General features: G+C 37.8%; 1 protein-coding gene across 1 annotated transcript in view; it reads left to right on the top strand.

Moving 5' to 3' along the window:
• Positions 1-14,681, top strand: part of aacs (acetoacetyl-CoA synthetase) — a 38,377-nt gene that overhangs the window by 20,415 nt on the left and 3,281 nt on the right. The window contains exons 11-14 of the mRNA XM_028034278.1: positions 4,836-4,900; positions 7,901-8,023; positions 13,599-13,712; positions 14,465-14,590. Of these exons, the coding sequence (XP_027890079.1) occupies positions 4,836-4,900; positions 7,901-8,023; positions 13,599-13,712; positions 14,465-14,590 (428 nt within the window). The remainder of the gene's footprint in view (positions 1-4,835; positions 4,901-7,900; positions 8,024-13,598; positions 13,713-14,464; positions 14,591-14,681) is intronic.

Below are 14,681 nucleotides of genomic sequence, written 5' to 3'. Positions count from 1 at the left end.
TTTTAGTCCATGACTGTGACTGTGCATTGCTGTCCACACTCTGTCAGGCAGATGTTACAAAAAAGTACCACAGTCAGCAAAAGTGAGACTTAAACGCAGTGATACCTGTGTGAAACATCTTTACAGATGACACATTGCCTTCAGCAAGGAAGGGAATAATAGAAAGGACATTTTGACACCCTGGAAGTTTCAAAACTGCAAAGAAAGACTGCTCCTGCAAAAATCTTTGACAGGAACTATTAGTAGATTCCAAAGTTACTGATGTCTGTTTAAATGTTCTTAGTGAGTTGAGCATTTATAATATGATGTCATTTAATTTTTTTAATGGGGAAACTTGAATGAACAGATTGGAATATACTAAGCAAAAGTGCCCATACAGAAGTGCTTAATAAAAAACAACTCGTATGACAGAAAGATGGATAATACCTTAAATTGTGAGAAACCTGATCCAATTAGGTGCTGATATTGCTACCTTAGACATATTCTTTAGAACCTGAAGGCAGTGGGGGGAAAATAAAACCCTCTGGGAAGACTGCCATAAATTTTACAGTTTTTCCTTCTGAACTGATGTCGGACTTTTTAATTGGAGCTGAAACTGTCAAAGACCTGGAAAATGTAAAACCTACTGTTAGGCTTTGCCTCTCACCTTGGATTTTGTTAGTCATTTGTGTGATGCTAATAATTTAATTGCTCCCGTGCCTCAATTTTTTGAGCTATTGACTTTTAATGCTACTTTTAAAATATTTTTCGGACTAAAAATTGATAATGATTCATGCAGTATTGTGTTAGAATGTTAAAGAATAGTCATAGTGAAAGGTTGGCATTGGTGGTATTTTTGATCACTACATGAAATGAAGCTCTAAAGAGCCTAACCAAGGAACGCCATAAAGTTCAAGTTCTATCATCTACAAATAAATTCCTGGTAATCTCCAGTTTTTTCTCATAGAATTTTTGTACAAACTTATGGTTGAAGTAATTTTACTTTTTAAATTAAGAAAACAAATTAAGTTATTATTTTTTCCACCTGTGCCACTGTCAAAACTACAGTTATTTGCAGCCATAAAAGATTTTTATGGTGATTTCTGTGTTGATCATTATCCTGCTGAAAGACCCAGTGACAATCCATAATTTCTTTACAAGATGAGTTCATCATGTTTTTATTTTAAATGTTTGAGACACTTCAAAGTGGTTACAATGCCATGCAGGATCACGGCATCATGAGCCTCTGTCTCTTCAACTCACCTGGAGTACTTGTCAGAAAAACCTCTTAGTTTCAGTTAAAATCCCAGGAGACATTATGAAACAACCAAAAGCCACGTTAAACATTTCATAATTTGTTATGGAGTATCTGTTGCAACTTTTGTCTCATCAAACTAAAGCATACAGCTCCTCATAAGGTCCCATTAATTAATATATTTACATGTTTCCATTTGTGCTAGTTGACCTCAGTACCACTCTGTGCTGCAATTTTCTAACAGTGAGCTTTGGAGATTTCCTTGCCATCCACAAGATAAAAAAAATTACATTACTTGGATGGCATACTTTCTGTCTTTTACATTTTTAGGAATACTACAATGAAAAAGTATTTTTAAGGGTGTTTTACACACCTCTTCCAGGGATGCCAGTAATTTTGAAGGGCACTCCATGCTCTGACAGAGAGTGCAATCTCTTGATACAGTGTGAAGCATAGAACATCTGAATGCACTGACAACTTCCCATGAGCAAGGTGTACATAGGAAAGATTTTAGTGAAACTATCCCGCCGGACCAAAGTGGAAACAGAATTGAATGTATTCCTGTGTGTAGCAAAGAAAAGGTTACAGCATTTAATTTCTGACAGGTTCCATGTGTGAATGTGCCTCCTGAAGCTTCTGTGTTCTCAGAGGATCTTCTTGTCTCTTCAATCTCTTGTCCATTTGTGTCAAATCCTGATGTGGCAGTAGATTATTTTTTAACAAGACTGAAACTACAGTTTATTCATTGTTCAGTTATTGACAGTGTAAAATGTCAATTGCTCTTCTTTAGGACAAAGAACTAGTAAAGTTTAAGTTATTGTGTCATAGAGTTCAGTATACCCACACTGGGAAGAAAAATGAAAAAATAAATGTGTGCAATATCTAAACGAAATGTCTAATTTCTTAAAAATAGGACTCTATAATTGCAAGGCTCTAATTGGCCTATTTGCCACTAGGTTAAAATTCGTGTTAGTATTAGCATGTGTTAAAATTATGAAAAGATCCACTTTTCTAGCTTTCAGAACAGCTTAAATATTTGCTAATCTTAAAACTGTATTCCTCCAAGCAGCAGTTTTGCCTGGTTCCTTTTTGTCCGGGACACCTGTAAAGAGAGCAAAGGCTCTTGTTTATGCCCCAGTGACTTACTTGCCAGAGAACAAATAGAAAGGTAGTCTAGAATAGACGCAATGAAAAGTGGAGCTTCGGCTGCTGCATCACGACATGGAGCGGGGACGTATAATGCAATAATTGCTCTGAGGTGTTTTTGTGTCTGATTGCTTTTGAGCATCTCTTATTGATTTAACAGCTTCCAGTTACACGTCCCTCTTGAAATACACACGTCGGGTCATGCTGTCACACAACCCTCAGAGGCAAAGACTCACAGCTTCTCCTCCTCCCTCCATCTTAAACACCCAATTAGCAGCCGCACCTGGCCACCTGCCTCCAATCAGAGCGGCGGGGCTGTTTCCATGGCAGCAAGCAACGAACAAATCCAGATGCAGATAGGGGGTCAGGGATGATGGATAAAAGAGAGATGGACTTTGTGTGCAGATGACAAACAGATTTGGGTGAGGAGCGTCATCTGTGGAATCAGATGGCTGTAACTAAATGTGGAGATCAGGTACTAACTGTCCTAAAGGGATCATGCCTTATTAATTGGATTAATTTCATGAAGTTTAATCTGAAAATATGTATGTGTATATTTGGGGTGTATGGTTAAATTTTGGCCAGTATGTATAATTAATACTCAGTAAATTCAAGTTTATTCACTCACAACATACATTCTCAATAAGTTTTAAAATCCCTCCACCCCAAAACATCAGTGAATTATGGTAATTGTCGGCCTTTCTCCTTTTGAATATGTATAACTTCAGACCAGAAAGTACATTATGTTTTATTTAACTCAGATGTATTAAAATTGTAATGAAGTGGAATTGATTCAGATAATCACATACAGCAAACAGAAACCTAACTATACACCTTATTGTTATCTTGAAAGAAGAAAACAAAAATCAAAAGGGTTAATACTATGCAAATTTACAAACTTTCATGTATACGGTGTTATACAAATTGGCAAAATGTCTCCAAATTCTCAGTTTTTAAGAACTTTACTCCAGATTTTCTGCCTTATTGCTCAGAATGGCATCCTGTGGCTGTAGCCAATAGAGAAGTTAATCAGAATCAACATGACCAAGGAGTAAATGCATCAGACACGTGGACGCATCACTGGCTTCATTCCATCCAACACGCGTCTTCTTGGGACCTTTACCACTTCACCCCATCTCACCCCCACCCCGGTCATTCACCCCATCAGCCACATCTATTAACCACAAATGGAACAAATAACAGCTTTCATCACAAACTGATTCTTGCCCATTTGATCAATAAAGCGCCAAAGGATTGTGTCTTCCACATACAGATAGAATTTGGGTTTATTTTTCATTGGAAGAATTGTCTATTACAATGATAAGAGGCAAGTTGATTGATTAAGACTTCAAAAATAACTTGAACGGACAAGAATGCAGATATTCCCATTCACAGGGACATTTAAAGGCCCTTTTGTTTGGTTCCAAAATTAAAACCGCCTGTAATGAAAAGTGACGTTTCGCCTCCTCATGCCTTCCACATGTTGTGCAACTGTTGTCAGCTGCCAGGGTGACTTCCATTCACCGAGAAGGAAACTTCTGAAATCATTCAATTTCACAATTGTTAAGTGCAAACATTTTGTCGATACTTTTCCTAGCAGAGCATCTAAAATTGAGACATTTTGTCCTCCTTGTCTGGCCAATACTCTGTAAGTCTTTTTGTGTTTGCTCAGGTGAAAGTCAATTCCCAGTCACCCTTTTCCTCATTTTTTATCAAGGCTTAACTGAGCACACGGGTTGTGTTTCTGCATCACCTTGCTTTACATTTACACAGTGACTCATTCTTCTCCACTGGGAGCTTCCAAGTACAACAGGCAACTGAGCAGCTCCATTGGAGCAGATGGGATTAAGGGCAAAGGCTGCTCAGTAACTTCTGCTCCTTTTAGGCTTTTATTTACATTCAGCTCAGATTCAGTGAACCAATAAATGGACCACGGTTCTGGCTAAGCAGCAATGTCACAGTCACTCCAGCGGTCTGGCATTGGCTCCTTTTATTTTAAAAATGGTTAATTTATCTATTTCTTTACCATTATAAAATTTGTAACCAAAATTTGTGCAAATTCTTAAATAAATTTCATTTCTTTTACTAATGTTTTTTTTAAGTGTTCAATGGTGTTAATAGATAATAATATGAGAGTGTTAAATTTTTTGGGCATGTTATTGCATGGTCCAAAAAAGGAGAGTGTGTACATTTTTTTTCTTGCAGAAGGTTCCAGAAAAACATCTGGAATGTTCTTCATTTATCCAGCAATGTGTGCTTCACAATTTAGAGTACAATACATGTATGTAGGAGGCTATAAATGGTTACGAAGATTCTTGAAACCTCTGATGCGAATCTATTCTTTTCCCAGAAAACTAATCTTCTGTGTTTTACAATGACCTATTGAGGAATTATTCATTTTTCTGTCTTTTTTTCCCAAACAATTCATGTCTGTGTCCACTTTTCTCATTTCTAGCATCACCATCTTTGGCACCGGAGCTAAGTGGCTGTCTTTGGTGCAGGAGAAGAACCTCAAACCTTGTGAGTAACCCATCCACAGCACACACACATGCATTAACTTTGCGGGGAAAACACAAACATAGATATAGCTTCTAAGAAAAACCCACTTATGTACTCTTAGAGAATGAAATATGAAATGACTATGAGAAAAATGGACATTTTATTTATGTTTATTTTTGTCGACTAAAACGGTTCCAATGCAGTAGTTACCAAGAGTAGCTAGGAAAAATGGGAATTCCCTTGAACTTTTACACATTTTCTTAGTCATTAAATCCACTCACTCCAGTATATTTTCTTATAATTTAATGTGACTAATGTGTTGTGCATTTGTATGCAACCCTGTATGACACCTTTAAATAAAATCCATCGCAACAAATTGTTTTCAGAAGTCACCTAATGGGTGTAGGGCATCTGTCAAACATGGGAAAAACAGCACTGTGGTCAGATCAGAGTACAGTTTCAGTACTTAAGCCATGGAAAGTTTTATGTGTTCTGGAAAAATAAACACTGGACATTGTCTTAATATCCATCCTGAATCTGCAAGTAGGTGAATTTCCAGGAATAATTTGGATTTATGTTACACAGAAAAATGCAAAAACAGATTTGTCTGTGAATGTTGTACGAATAAGTGTTGATTAGAATGGCCCAGTGTCTTGACCTAAATCCAATATACAATATCTAGTAATAATTATTACTGTTCGGAGATTCTTTCAATCCATTCTTCCTAATGTTGACCTAAAGAAAAACAGTAATGGCAGAGAGAAGTGATTCTACAAAAACTGTGACAAATTTTCCAGATTTTTGTTTGTCAAAAGTTAGAAAGCTCGGTATTATTATCCTTCCAGATTACAATTACACCCTATATTGTGGTGATCTTCATATATGAAACCTCAACAGAATTTCACTGGAGTTTGATATTTGTGAAATATATGAGGAAATAACAATGTTAGAAGGTTATTCAAACTCATTGAATTGAATTTTGTTTTAATGGTGCAGCGTCGAAACTTGGGCTGCATTCACAGATTTTTAACTGAACGGGAAAACACAATTTCAAAATATTTGTCTGAACATTAGCAGGGATTTTAATATGAGCAGTTGATATTTATAAATCCTCAATAAAACAGGGAAGTTCAACTCCTTTCATTTAAATGCTGTTCAGAGTTCAGAATTTGACCGATCTTTGTGGCTCTTTTTTTTTTTCTAGTCACGATTCTAAGTATTCAAAAATAGCAACTGTTGTTATAAATAGTGTTTATTAATTAGACTTTTCTTTGTTTTTCTTTGATCCATGAAACGTGTAGATATGTGATGTGTAGATAAACTGTCTACCCTCACTTCAGACTAATGAAGAAAACTGAGACAAAACACAGGGAGCTTCAGATCTTTTCGAATGAAACCAGTTAACGTAGCATGAGCTACAGAACTGGTCTTGCACTTAAGTGTTAAAGTCCCGAAAGACATAATCTTTCTTTTTTTTTTTTTGCCTTCTCCTTCCCAAGCCACTTGATCCAGCTGGCATTGTTTATGTGTGTGGGGTGTGTATGCAAGTGTGTGTGTTTGGATTCTTATTAGTAAGAGACGGAAGCAAAGGGAGATGTTTCTAGCTGTGTGAGTTTAAGATTGGGTATGTGTGTGTTTGTAGCGTGCAAGCATGACTTGACTGGGCTCGATTTAGGAAGCGTCTTCACTGACTGCCCCAGTGGAGGAGCCCTTTTTCCTGAGCTGACATTTGGACTGGACACCTGGAGGCATGGTGGGGGGTTGCAGGAGTTCCCACTGTGTCTAGGCGTGTGTATGTGTGTGTGTACACTTGTGGGGTGAGGGTCGGTTGCTGGAAGCCTCTCGGTTCACAGGGTGTTATTGGCATGTGGTTTGGGCATCTGTGGGTAACATAGAGCATGTGCATAGATCCTGGGGATGACACCTAAAGTGTGTGTGCATGTGTGTTTCAGTAAATAGGGGCTTGTATGCTCTGTCACAGCAGGGTGGCTAACTGCAATAACACAACATGTTGGGGTGCCAGGAGCCACAGCTGTTCGCAGGTGCTTGCCCACTTTTTTGTGTGCCGATTCCTAATTTGGTTGAAATTATTGCCGCCTGCAACTGTATCTGCTTTTTTGATCCAGCTGCTACTGTGATAAGTGAATTACAGCAGTGATCACAAGACAAAGCATGGAATTATTTCAGAAAATTGTTAGCAGAAGTTGGGAATTGTTTTGTCATCACAACAATAGTATTTCAATTTCCTTTGTTTGTTTGTTTGTTTGCAAAAACGCAAATTAGTCTGTAGGTGGGGTTTAATGTAACGGGTGAAAAAGAAGAAATTTTACAAAGCTGTAACCAGGTTAATTTGGAAATTACGATTACCGGTACTACATACCTAAACACATTTTACTGCACCTGCTGTGATCATGTGCAGTTGATAACCTCCCATTTACAGCATCACCATCAATTACCGTATAAGGTTGAATACCTACTTGTGATCTTTTAGTGACCAACTGATGAAGATTGTTGTGTGACTGATGCTGAGATTTAAACTTCAGGGCGGCTAATTGCAGAAATTACAGACAAATTATTGTTTAAAGAGGCTGTTTTACCACTTTTTAACATAGATAACATGGTAGAAGGACAACATTAGTCACAACCAAGATATGCAGAATACCATCTATAAAATCTGTGTATCAGCAGCAAAGAATATACTGTACAATTCAGGTACAAAACTTGAGAAGGGTTATTCAGAAAGTTTTAGAAGACCTACAGAAAGTATGGACATCTATTGATTAACACCACTTTAAAAGGTTACCAAAAGTTTGGGTCTTTGGAAAGAGAAGAAATGAGGTGATGTAACTTTTGCACATTACTTAACATGCTGTAAAATTACCTGACAAATCTCATACATTTTGGAAACAATGTACTAATGTGTTCATTCTGTTTGAAAATTAAAAGAGCAACTATTTCGGAAGCAGTTATTAAAATGTTTTCTTGCTTTTTTTTTTTTTACGTAACCTTCCTCTCGCTCAGCGGAATCGCATGACCTTCAGTCTCTTCATACCATACTGTCCACTGGATCGCCACTCAAACCTCAGAGCTACGACTACGTCTATCGCTGCATCAAGAGCACCGTGCTGCTGGGCTCCATCTCAGGTAAACAAACTATGTTAACGTTAGACATATGAAGATTTGAGTTTTCCACAAAAAAGAAAGCAAGCTTTGGTCTTTCAATCATCTCCTCTTTACTTTTTCTCATCTCTCTACTTCTCTTTCTGTCTTCATATGGGGTCAGATTCTTTCATGTTCAGTTAAATTTTTCTTTATGGTCAGAGTATCAGGATCTGTAGAGATAAACAAAAAGGCACAGATGGCACTGATACTGAAACCTGTGAAATAGCTGAAATACAGTTTAAAAATATTCAAGCTGTATGTTACCATATAAAGATGTGGGTATCTTTCTGTAATGAGTAAAAGCTGAACTTGAAGAGAACAAAAAGATTCATGAATTCTTCTGGTTTGGAATCTCTTAACAGCCATTTATATGACAAACATGCACTGAAATACAATTTGACAAGAGTAATAGGCTATAATTTGTAAGCCTCTGAAAGAAAATTAGAAATTAACTTCTGAGGATCTACAGAAGAAATGGTTATCAAGTTCTAATAACTGCAGCCAAATATTCAAAGATTTAGGTATATTGCAGGTGAAAATCTCACAAAAGACCCGGTTCACCCCCTTTTCTGCCTTGTCGAGCAGAAAATAAGGAGCTAGACTTTTGGTGAGGAGTCTCAATAAGTGTTGCAGAGGCATTGGACGAGAACCAACATTAGGCAGAAATGAAAAATTTAGAAAAGTTGAGTTAAAACATCCCCTAATTTCAAACCTTCCACTTGAGAGATTTCTAATGTTCAGTAATTTGGGCTTTTGCGAAACCTCCAGGATCAGAATTTATTAAGCTGATATGTTGGATACGGCTTATTCACCACTTTCTTTCAAGTGAGTTGTAAAGCTGCAGCAAAGCAAGTAGTCAGAATAAAATGTGGAATTCTTCTAAAGAACTGTTAAATAGGAAGGATGGTCAGATTAAAGGTGGCGTAGATTTCGCTTCTTTAAGAAGCTGATTGATCTCAAGTTATAAACTCAGTTTCAAAACTAAAAACTGGTTTGTAGCACTGCTCAGCATTCTTTTGTGATGCAAAATTAGCAACAAAGCATATGTGACACTAACACAAAGGGCTGGCGCAAACAAAGAAAATTTCAGCAAGATAATATATATATAGCTGCGTCTTCGTCACAGCACAGTCATGCACCAAAAAACTCACACACAGCTTCTCTCAGCCTCCTTTGTGATTTTGACAGGTCAATAGAATGCTATCTGTCTATTTCAGTTAGTCCTGAAACGTTTAACATTTAGCAGAGGCTGGGTGACTGACATCGAACGCACATCAGCATATACACCCACACTTATGTACGCACATATTCACATGCACCCGGACGAACACACAAGCTCCCGTTGACATGCAAGACGAGAGAGTGGACATGGGCGTCGACCTGAGTGCCAATCATTAAACGGAAATGTTGAAAGGCAAAGAGCAGAACTGTACACAACAAGAATGACTGGAGTTATTTTTCACAACTTTTTTTACATACTGTTCACATTCACATTTGTTATATAGTATGCATTACACAAGCTTGCTAAACCAACATCATGTTGAGGATTGGCAGAGAGAACATGCAAACTCCATGCAGAAAGACCCCGGCCTGGAATCGAACCCAGGACCTTCTTGCTGCAAGACAACAGTGCTACTAACTGCTCCACTGTGCAGCCATTTTGCTAAATTATTATGTAATTTATTAACTGTTTTTGAGGAAAATCCTGAGACATTTGGACTTCTCAGTGGCACAGGTAAAATAGCACTTTTTTAAAGCTGGGTTTGCAAACTTTGTGGTTTGGTTTCTTCAACTGTTTCAATAAAAGAAATAAACATAAACTGTAGATGAAATGTAAGAGGTAAAGGATATTTTTCTAGATTTGAGAAAAAAAAATTGTTGGTGTGCCTTCGTATTTATCCGACCATTTTCAATATGCTGCCCTGTTTAAAGAAAAGCATCCTCACAGCGTGGTGTGTTCAGGGTGTCTCTGCAGCACATGCTGTTTTGCCTTTAAGCCAAAAAGTTCAAATTTGTTCTCGTGTAACCAGAGCACCTCGTTGGTGTCTCTGACATGGCTTGTGCCAAACTGCAAATAAGATTTATTATAGCTTTCCAGCAATCTCACCACTCTTGCATGAAGACCAGATTTGTGAAATGCACAAATACTAGATGCCTTATAACCTGAGGAGCAGATCAGCTTCTCTAAAGTTGCATTGGGCTTTTTGGCTGTTTTTCTGCAAATAATGCTCCTATTGCTGTCATTTTAGATGGACAACCATGTCATGGTATGTTTGCAAGTAGTGCCATGCTCTTTCCATTTTGTCCTGATTATTTGAAAATTGCTCTAAGAGATGTTGAACGTTTTTTGATACAGTCTTGCTTGAAATCTAACTCTAAGTAATTTACAAATAGACCATGATATTTATTTTGTAATTATTGAGAAAGGAGCATGTTTTTACAAGGTTTTTTTTATTTACTTCATGCTTAATTTTCACTGTAAATAATGTAAGAGTATGCGTTTGTGAACTACTGGTGTTCATGATGGGCCTTATGTTACTAATTAAGCAGCTTCTAAAGACAGTTTGACAGTTTCAATTGTACATATTTATAGTTAATATGGTAAGAAAAGGTTGAATCCACACAAAATTTTAAGGATTTTTTATTTAAAAACAGTCACTTTCTTTCCACTTAACTATTATTTAAGACTTTTTGTTGATCTACCACATGAGAACCAAAACATGTATATTGTTGTTTGACATTGTAACAGTAAAATGTGATAACCTTCTTGAAAAAGTACTTGCAAGGTGTTATGAATTATGTTTTATGAAAAAGGTCTGATTATGCATAATCATTTTATACACAGAGGGTTAAACTGAAATTGAACTGCCTGTTCAGTCTTTTGACCTAAAGCTATCTTAGAAAAATGACCTGTTTGACTAAACTTCCGCTCTTATCAAAGTGTTTTAATATTTTTTCACAACCTACATTGTTATGCTGGCAATTAATATCATGGATTCATCATTTTAGAGTGAGATTTTGTTCTCTGTGTTAATGTGTGTTTGTTAGTTGGAAAAGCTGGTCCCCTTGTCGCCAAGGGCATCAGCAGGCTGCAGCCCTCTTGGCTGCCAACCGCCCTAACCTTGACCCCCGAGGTCATCAACTCCGTTGGTGTGTGTGTGTGTGCGCATGTGTGATGGGACTTATCACAGCATATGTGCCACTGTGACCACTGCCTGGTGGCATATGTGAAGGGCTGCTGTGTAGATTTCACCCTGTGCCACTGTATGTCAACTCCAGAATATATATACAAACTTTCCACGCAGTTGTTTAAAGGTTATGGAGATTTTATTTGCATTATGAACCATTTCCTCAAAGATGCTGTGTTTTTTAGGGTGTTTGGGTGTGTTTGTGTGTGTCCCTGCCAGCATGAACGTGGCTTTCTCCTCACCAGGTGGTTTTAACACTGTCACTGCTGGATTCCCTGGATTCTAATGTACCTCCGTCTGACTGTCCATATGTCGCCTCTATGCTCCCCTCTTACTCCATCTCCTTTGGGGACTACGTGCTTCTGCAAGTTGTTTGAATCTGTGACTTTCACAATATGCTTTCTTTGTACAATCTACTTAAAAAAAACCATGAATGCAGCCGAAGATTAAATATGGTGGTTGATGCGTTAGTTTGTGGCAGTTGGCGGCTTTGTCTGGCCCTGAAATGTCCCAGAGGATGTTCAAAGCCTTTACACCTCCACATACACACACATTCATAGTGGAAAAAACACCAACTGAAGAGTGCTGCTTGGAGCATAAGATCAATGTGACAAGCTAGCTTCTTGTTTATACGCACGGTCTTTGCACAAGGAATGGCACAGAAAGCATCCCAAGAAAGCCACAGCGACTTTTGCTTTTAAATATACTTCTCTGTGTATTTGCTTGCATGTTTGTGCCCACCTATGCAGATGAGAGTAACAATAAGATAATTGTCTATCTTCCCACTTTAAGTGTGTTTGTGTGTAATCAGAAGACAATGTTTCCTCTTTCTCCAGGGAGCCAATTAAAGCTCAATAAAGAACCTGGCAGACAGACACAGAGACTGAGTGTAAAGAACAGATAGAAAAGGAAGAGAAAGAGAAAGAGAGGGAGGAGCAGTAGAAGGGCAGGGAGCGAGGGTACAAGATGGATGGATGTAGCCTGTGATACAGAGAGGAGCGACGCAGGGAGGTAGAGAGCGAACAATGGGAGGGGAGATGAATAGAGTGTGTCAGGAATAGTTGATGATTGGAGGGTAGAAAGAGATAAATAGGAACGTGTATGTATGTGAGTGTGTGTGTCATCATGACAGTCTTAGGAAGGTGTTGGAAAGGAGAACTCCTAAATAGGTCAGCGGAGGTGGAGCAGTGCGCTAACACCGCCAGTTTGCGGTAGCAGTTCCAGACAGATGCTACGACAAATTGAAGTAATGTCCACGGCCCAGTGGGCTCTGGAGGCACAGGGATGCTGCTGTAAGCTGCAGCACTGAGCGTTTCAGGTACAGTAGCTTGTGTGAAACAGAGCTGCAAACAGGAGCAAAAGTTCAAAAATGAAATTACTAATTTAACTTGATGTTTGTGGGACGGTCACTGGTGTCAAGTTACACCAAGATCTAAAAAAAAAGTTAGTTTCAAAAGTGCTAAAAAATTGTAGTCAAAGCTACTGGGAGGAGATGTCAGAGAAAGATTTTTTTTTTTCTCATTCCTGCTTGAGGCATATAGTGACACAAGCGGGTCACTCTTGCTACACATTGCCGGTCAGCTGGCTGAACGAAAGCTTTTTTTTCTTGCTTGCATAAATTATTAAAAAAAAAATATTTCCAAAAACACCATCATCATAACATAGCAACTAAAGGTAAACCTGTTTTAAAGCAGCCTGTAAGCTACAAGCAGCATATCCATAAAGCAGCTTATGGTGGGTTTACAGGAAGCTTAGCTAATTAACCAGCTACCATCAGCTTGTTAGACTTCTGTTTCTCTTTGATGAGCAGAAGGTATAATTTACTGTGGAATACACTTGGAAGCACCAGCTAAACATAGAAAATGTATGATTTAATGATTTAAATCTAAATACCAATTAATGATGTTATCACTAACACTTTTAATAGTTTACTAATCCGTGTTGTGAGATTAGAAATAACCTCTGCTTTTGTTTTAAGTCAAAGCAATTTGATCACAGTACACATATTGGATAGAAATTGCATTGTAAAAACTTCAAACATGTGAAACTATGCAATTTTTACTCAGTATTTCCAGACCATTAGCAACTTATACACTTCCATGCCTCTTTGAGCTGGATTTGAAATAACTCTGATAGGTTGGTATTATAATGGCTAAGAAAACATAAAACTTTCAATAAAGAAAGGTCAAGAGTTTGACTTTCCTAAATCCGAGCCTCAATAAAACAGTTGTGTTCAGTCTGAAAACATATATGAAGAATATTCTGTGTAAACTGAGAAGACGAGTAGTGAAATGAATCTACCAATACAAAATAAACACAAGTTGTGGCAATTTTCATTAACAGCTGTTTGTCTTTATATTTCTCCCCAGGTGGGACTGATATAGTTTCGTGTTTCATGGGCCAAAACCCAACGGTTCCAGTGTACCGGGGCGAGATCCAGTCAAGAAACCTCGGCATGGCTGTGGAAGCCTGGAGTCCTGAGGGTAAGACGATGTGAACGTGTTTTGTGTGGGAGAATCTCCCAGTAAATTAATGCCTTTCTTTTAGTCTTCAGTCTAAGTTTAGCAGCTGTTAAATTGTAGGAAAGCTGCAATATTGATAAAAATTAATAGTAAGCACATTTATTGCCCATGAGATGCCCTTGAACTTCTAATTTGCTTTTGAAGCCCAACAACAAACTAAATTTTTAAGAAGATGTAATTTGAGGAGAACCTTATGTTCATTATAGATTAATAAGTTATGAAAGTATATGTCAACTAATAAAAGATAAGGCAGTGTGAAATCAACTTTCCCTGAAGAAATGCCATTACAAATAACTGGGAATCAGTATTTCTAATAGCAATGTATCAAAAACAAGTTTTTTTCTTTCTTGTAGTAGTTTGTTGGGAGTTTTGAAAGTCCTTTATATTTTTTCATTGATTTTAGCCCATCATTCCCCAGCTCCCTTCTGCAGGCTGTTTCTGCCACCTCAAAGGAAAGTGGACTGAGGGATCATTTGAAGCCGTTCAGCCTGGGATTATTTCACTCAGTGTTTAAGGCTTTAACCCTCTCCTGCAGAGCGGTTAGGGCTGTGTAGAATCACACAGTGTTCTAGGCGGTGTATTGGACATATTCTGCTGCTGTGCACAACTATTAATTACTGCTCAGTTAAATTTATCTTTAGTGTTTGCTGCAGTATAAGCTATAAAATGTTATTGATGAAAAATGTGATTTTGCGTGTGTTGGTTATAACCAGGTAAGCCAGTTTGGGGTGAGAGCGGTGAACTTGTCTGCCTGAAGCCAATCCCCTGCCAACCCACTCACTTCTGGAATGATGAGAATGGGAGCAAATACCACAAAGCTTACTTTTCTACATTTCCTGGTAAACGCACAGTAAACATTCAAATAAGAAAACCCACGTCAGATAATCAGTTTTTATGTACAATTTAGAGTAAGTAATAGTAAAAGTAATG

The sequence above is a fragment of the Xiphophorus couchianus genome, chromosome 12 (genome assembly GCF_001444195.1).
Source record: "Xiphophorus couchianus chromosome 12, X_couchianus-1.0, whole genome shotgun sequence".
NCBI classification, from domain to species: Eukaryota; Metazoa; Chordata; class Actinopteri; order Cyprinodontiformes; family Poeciliidae; genus Xiphophorus; species Xiphophorus couchianus.
Note: the sequence above shows the minus strand (reverse complement) of the source record. Positions and strands in the feature narration are given on the sequence as shown.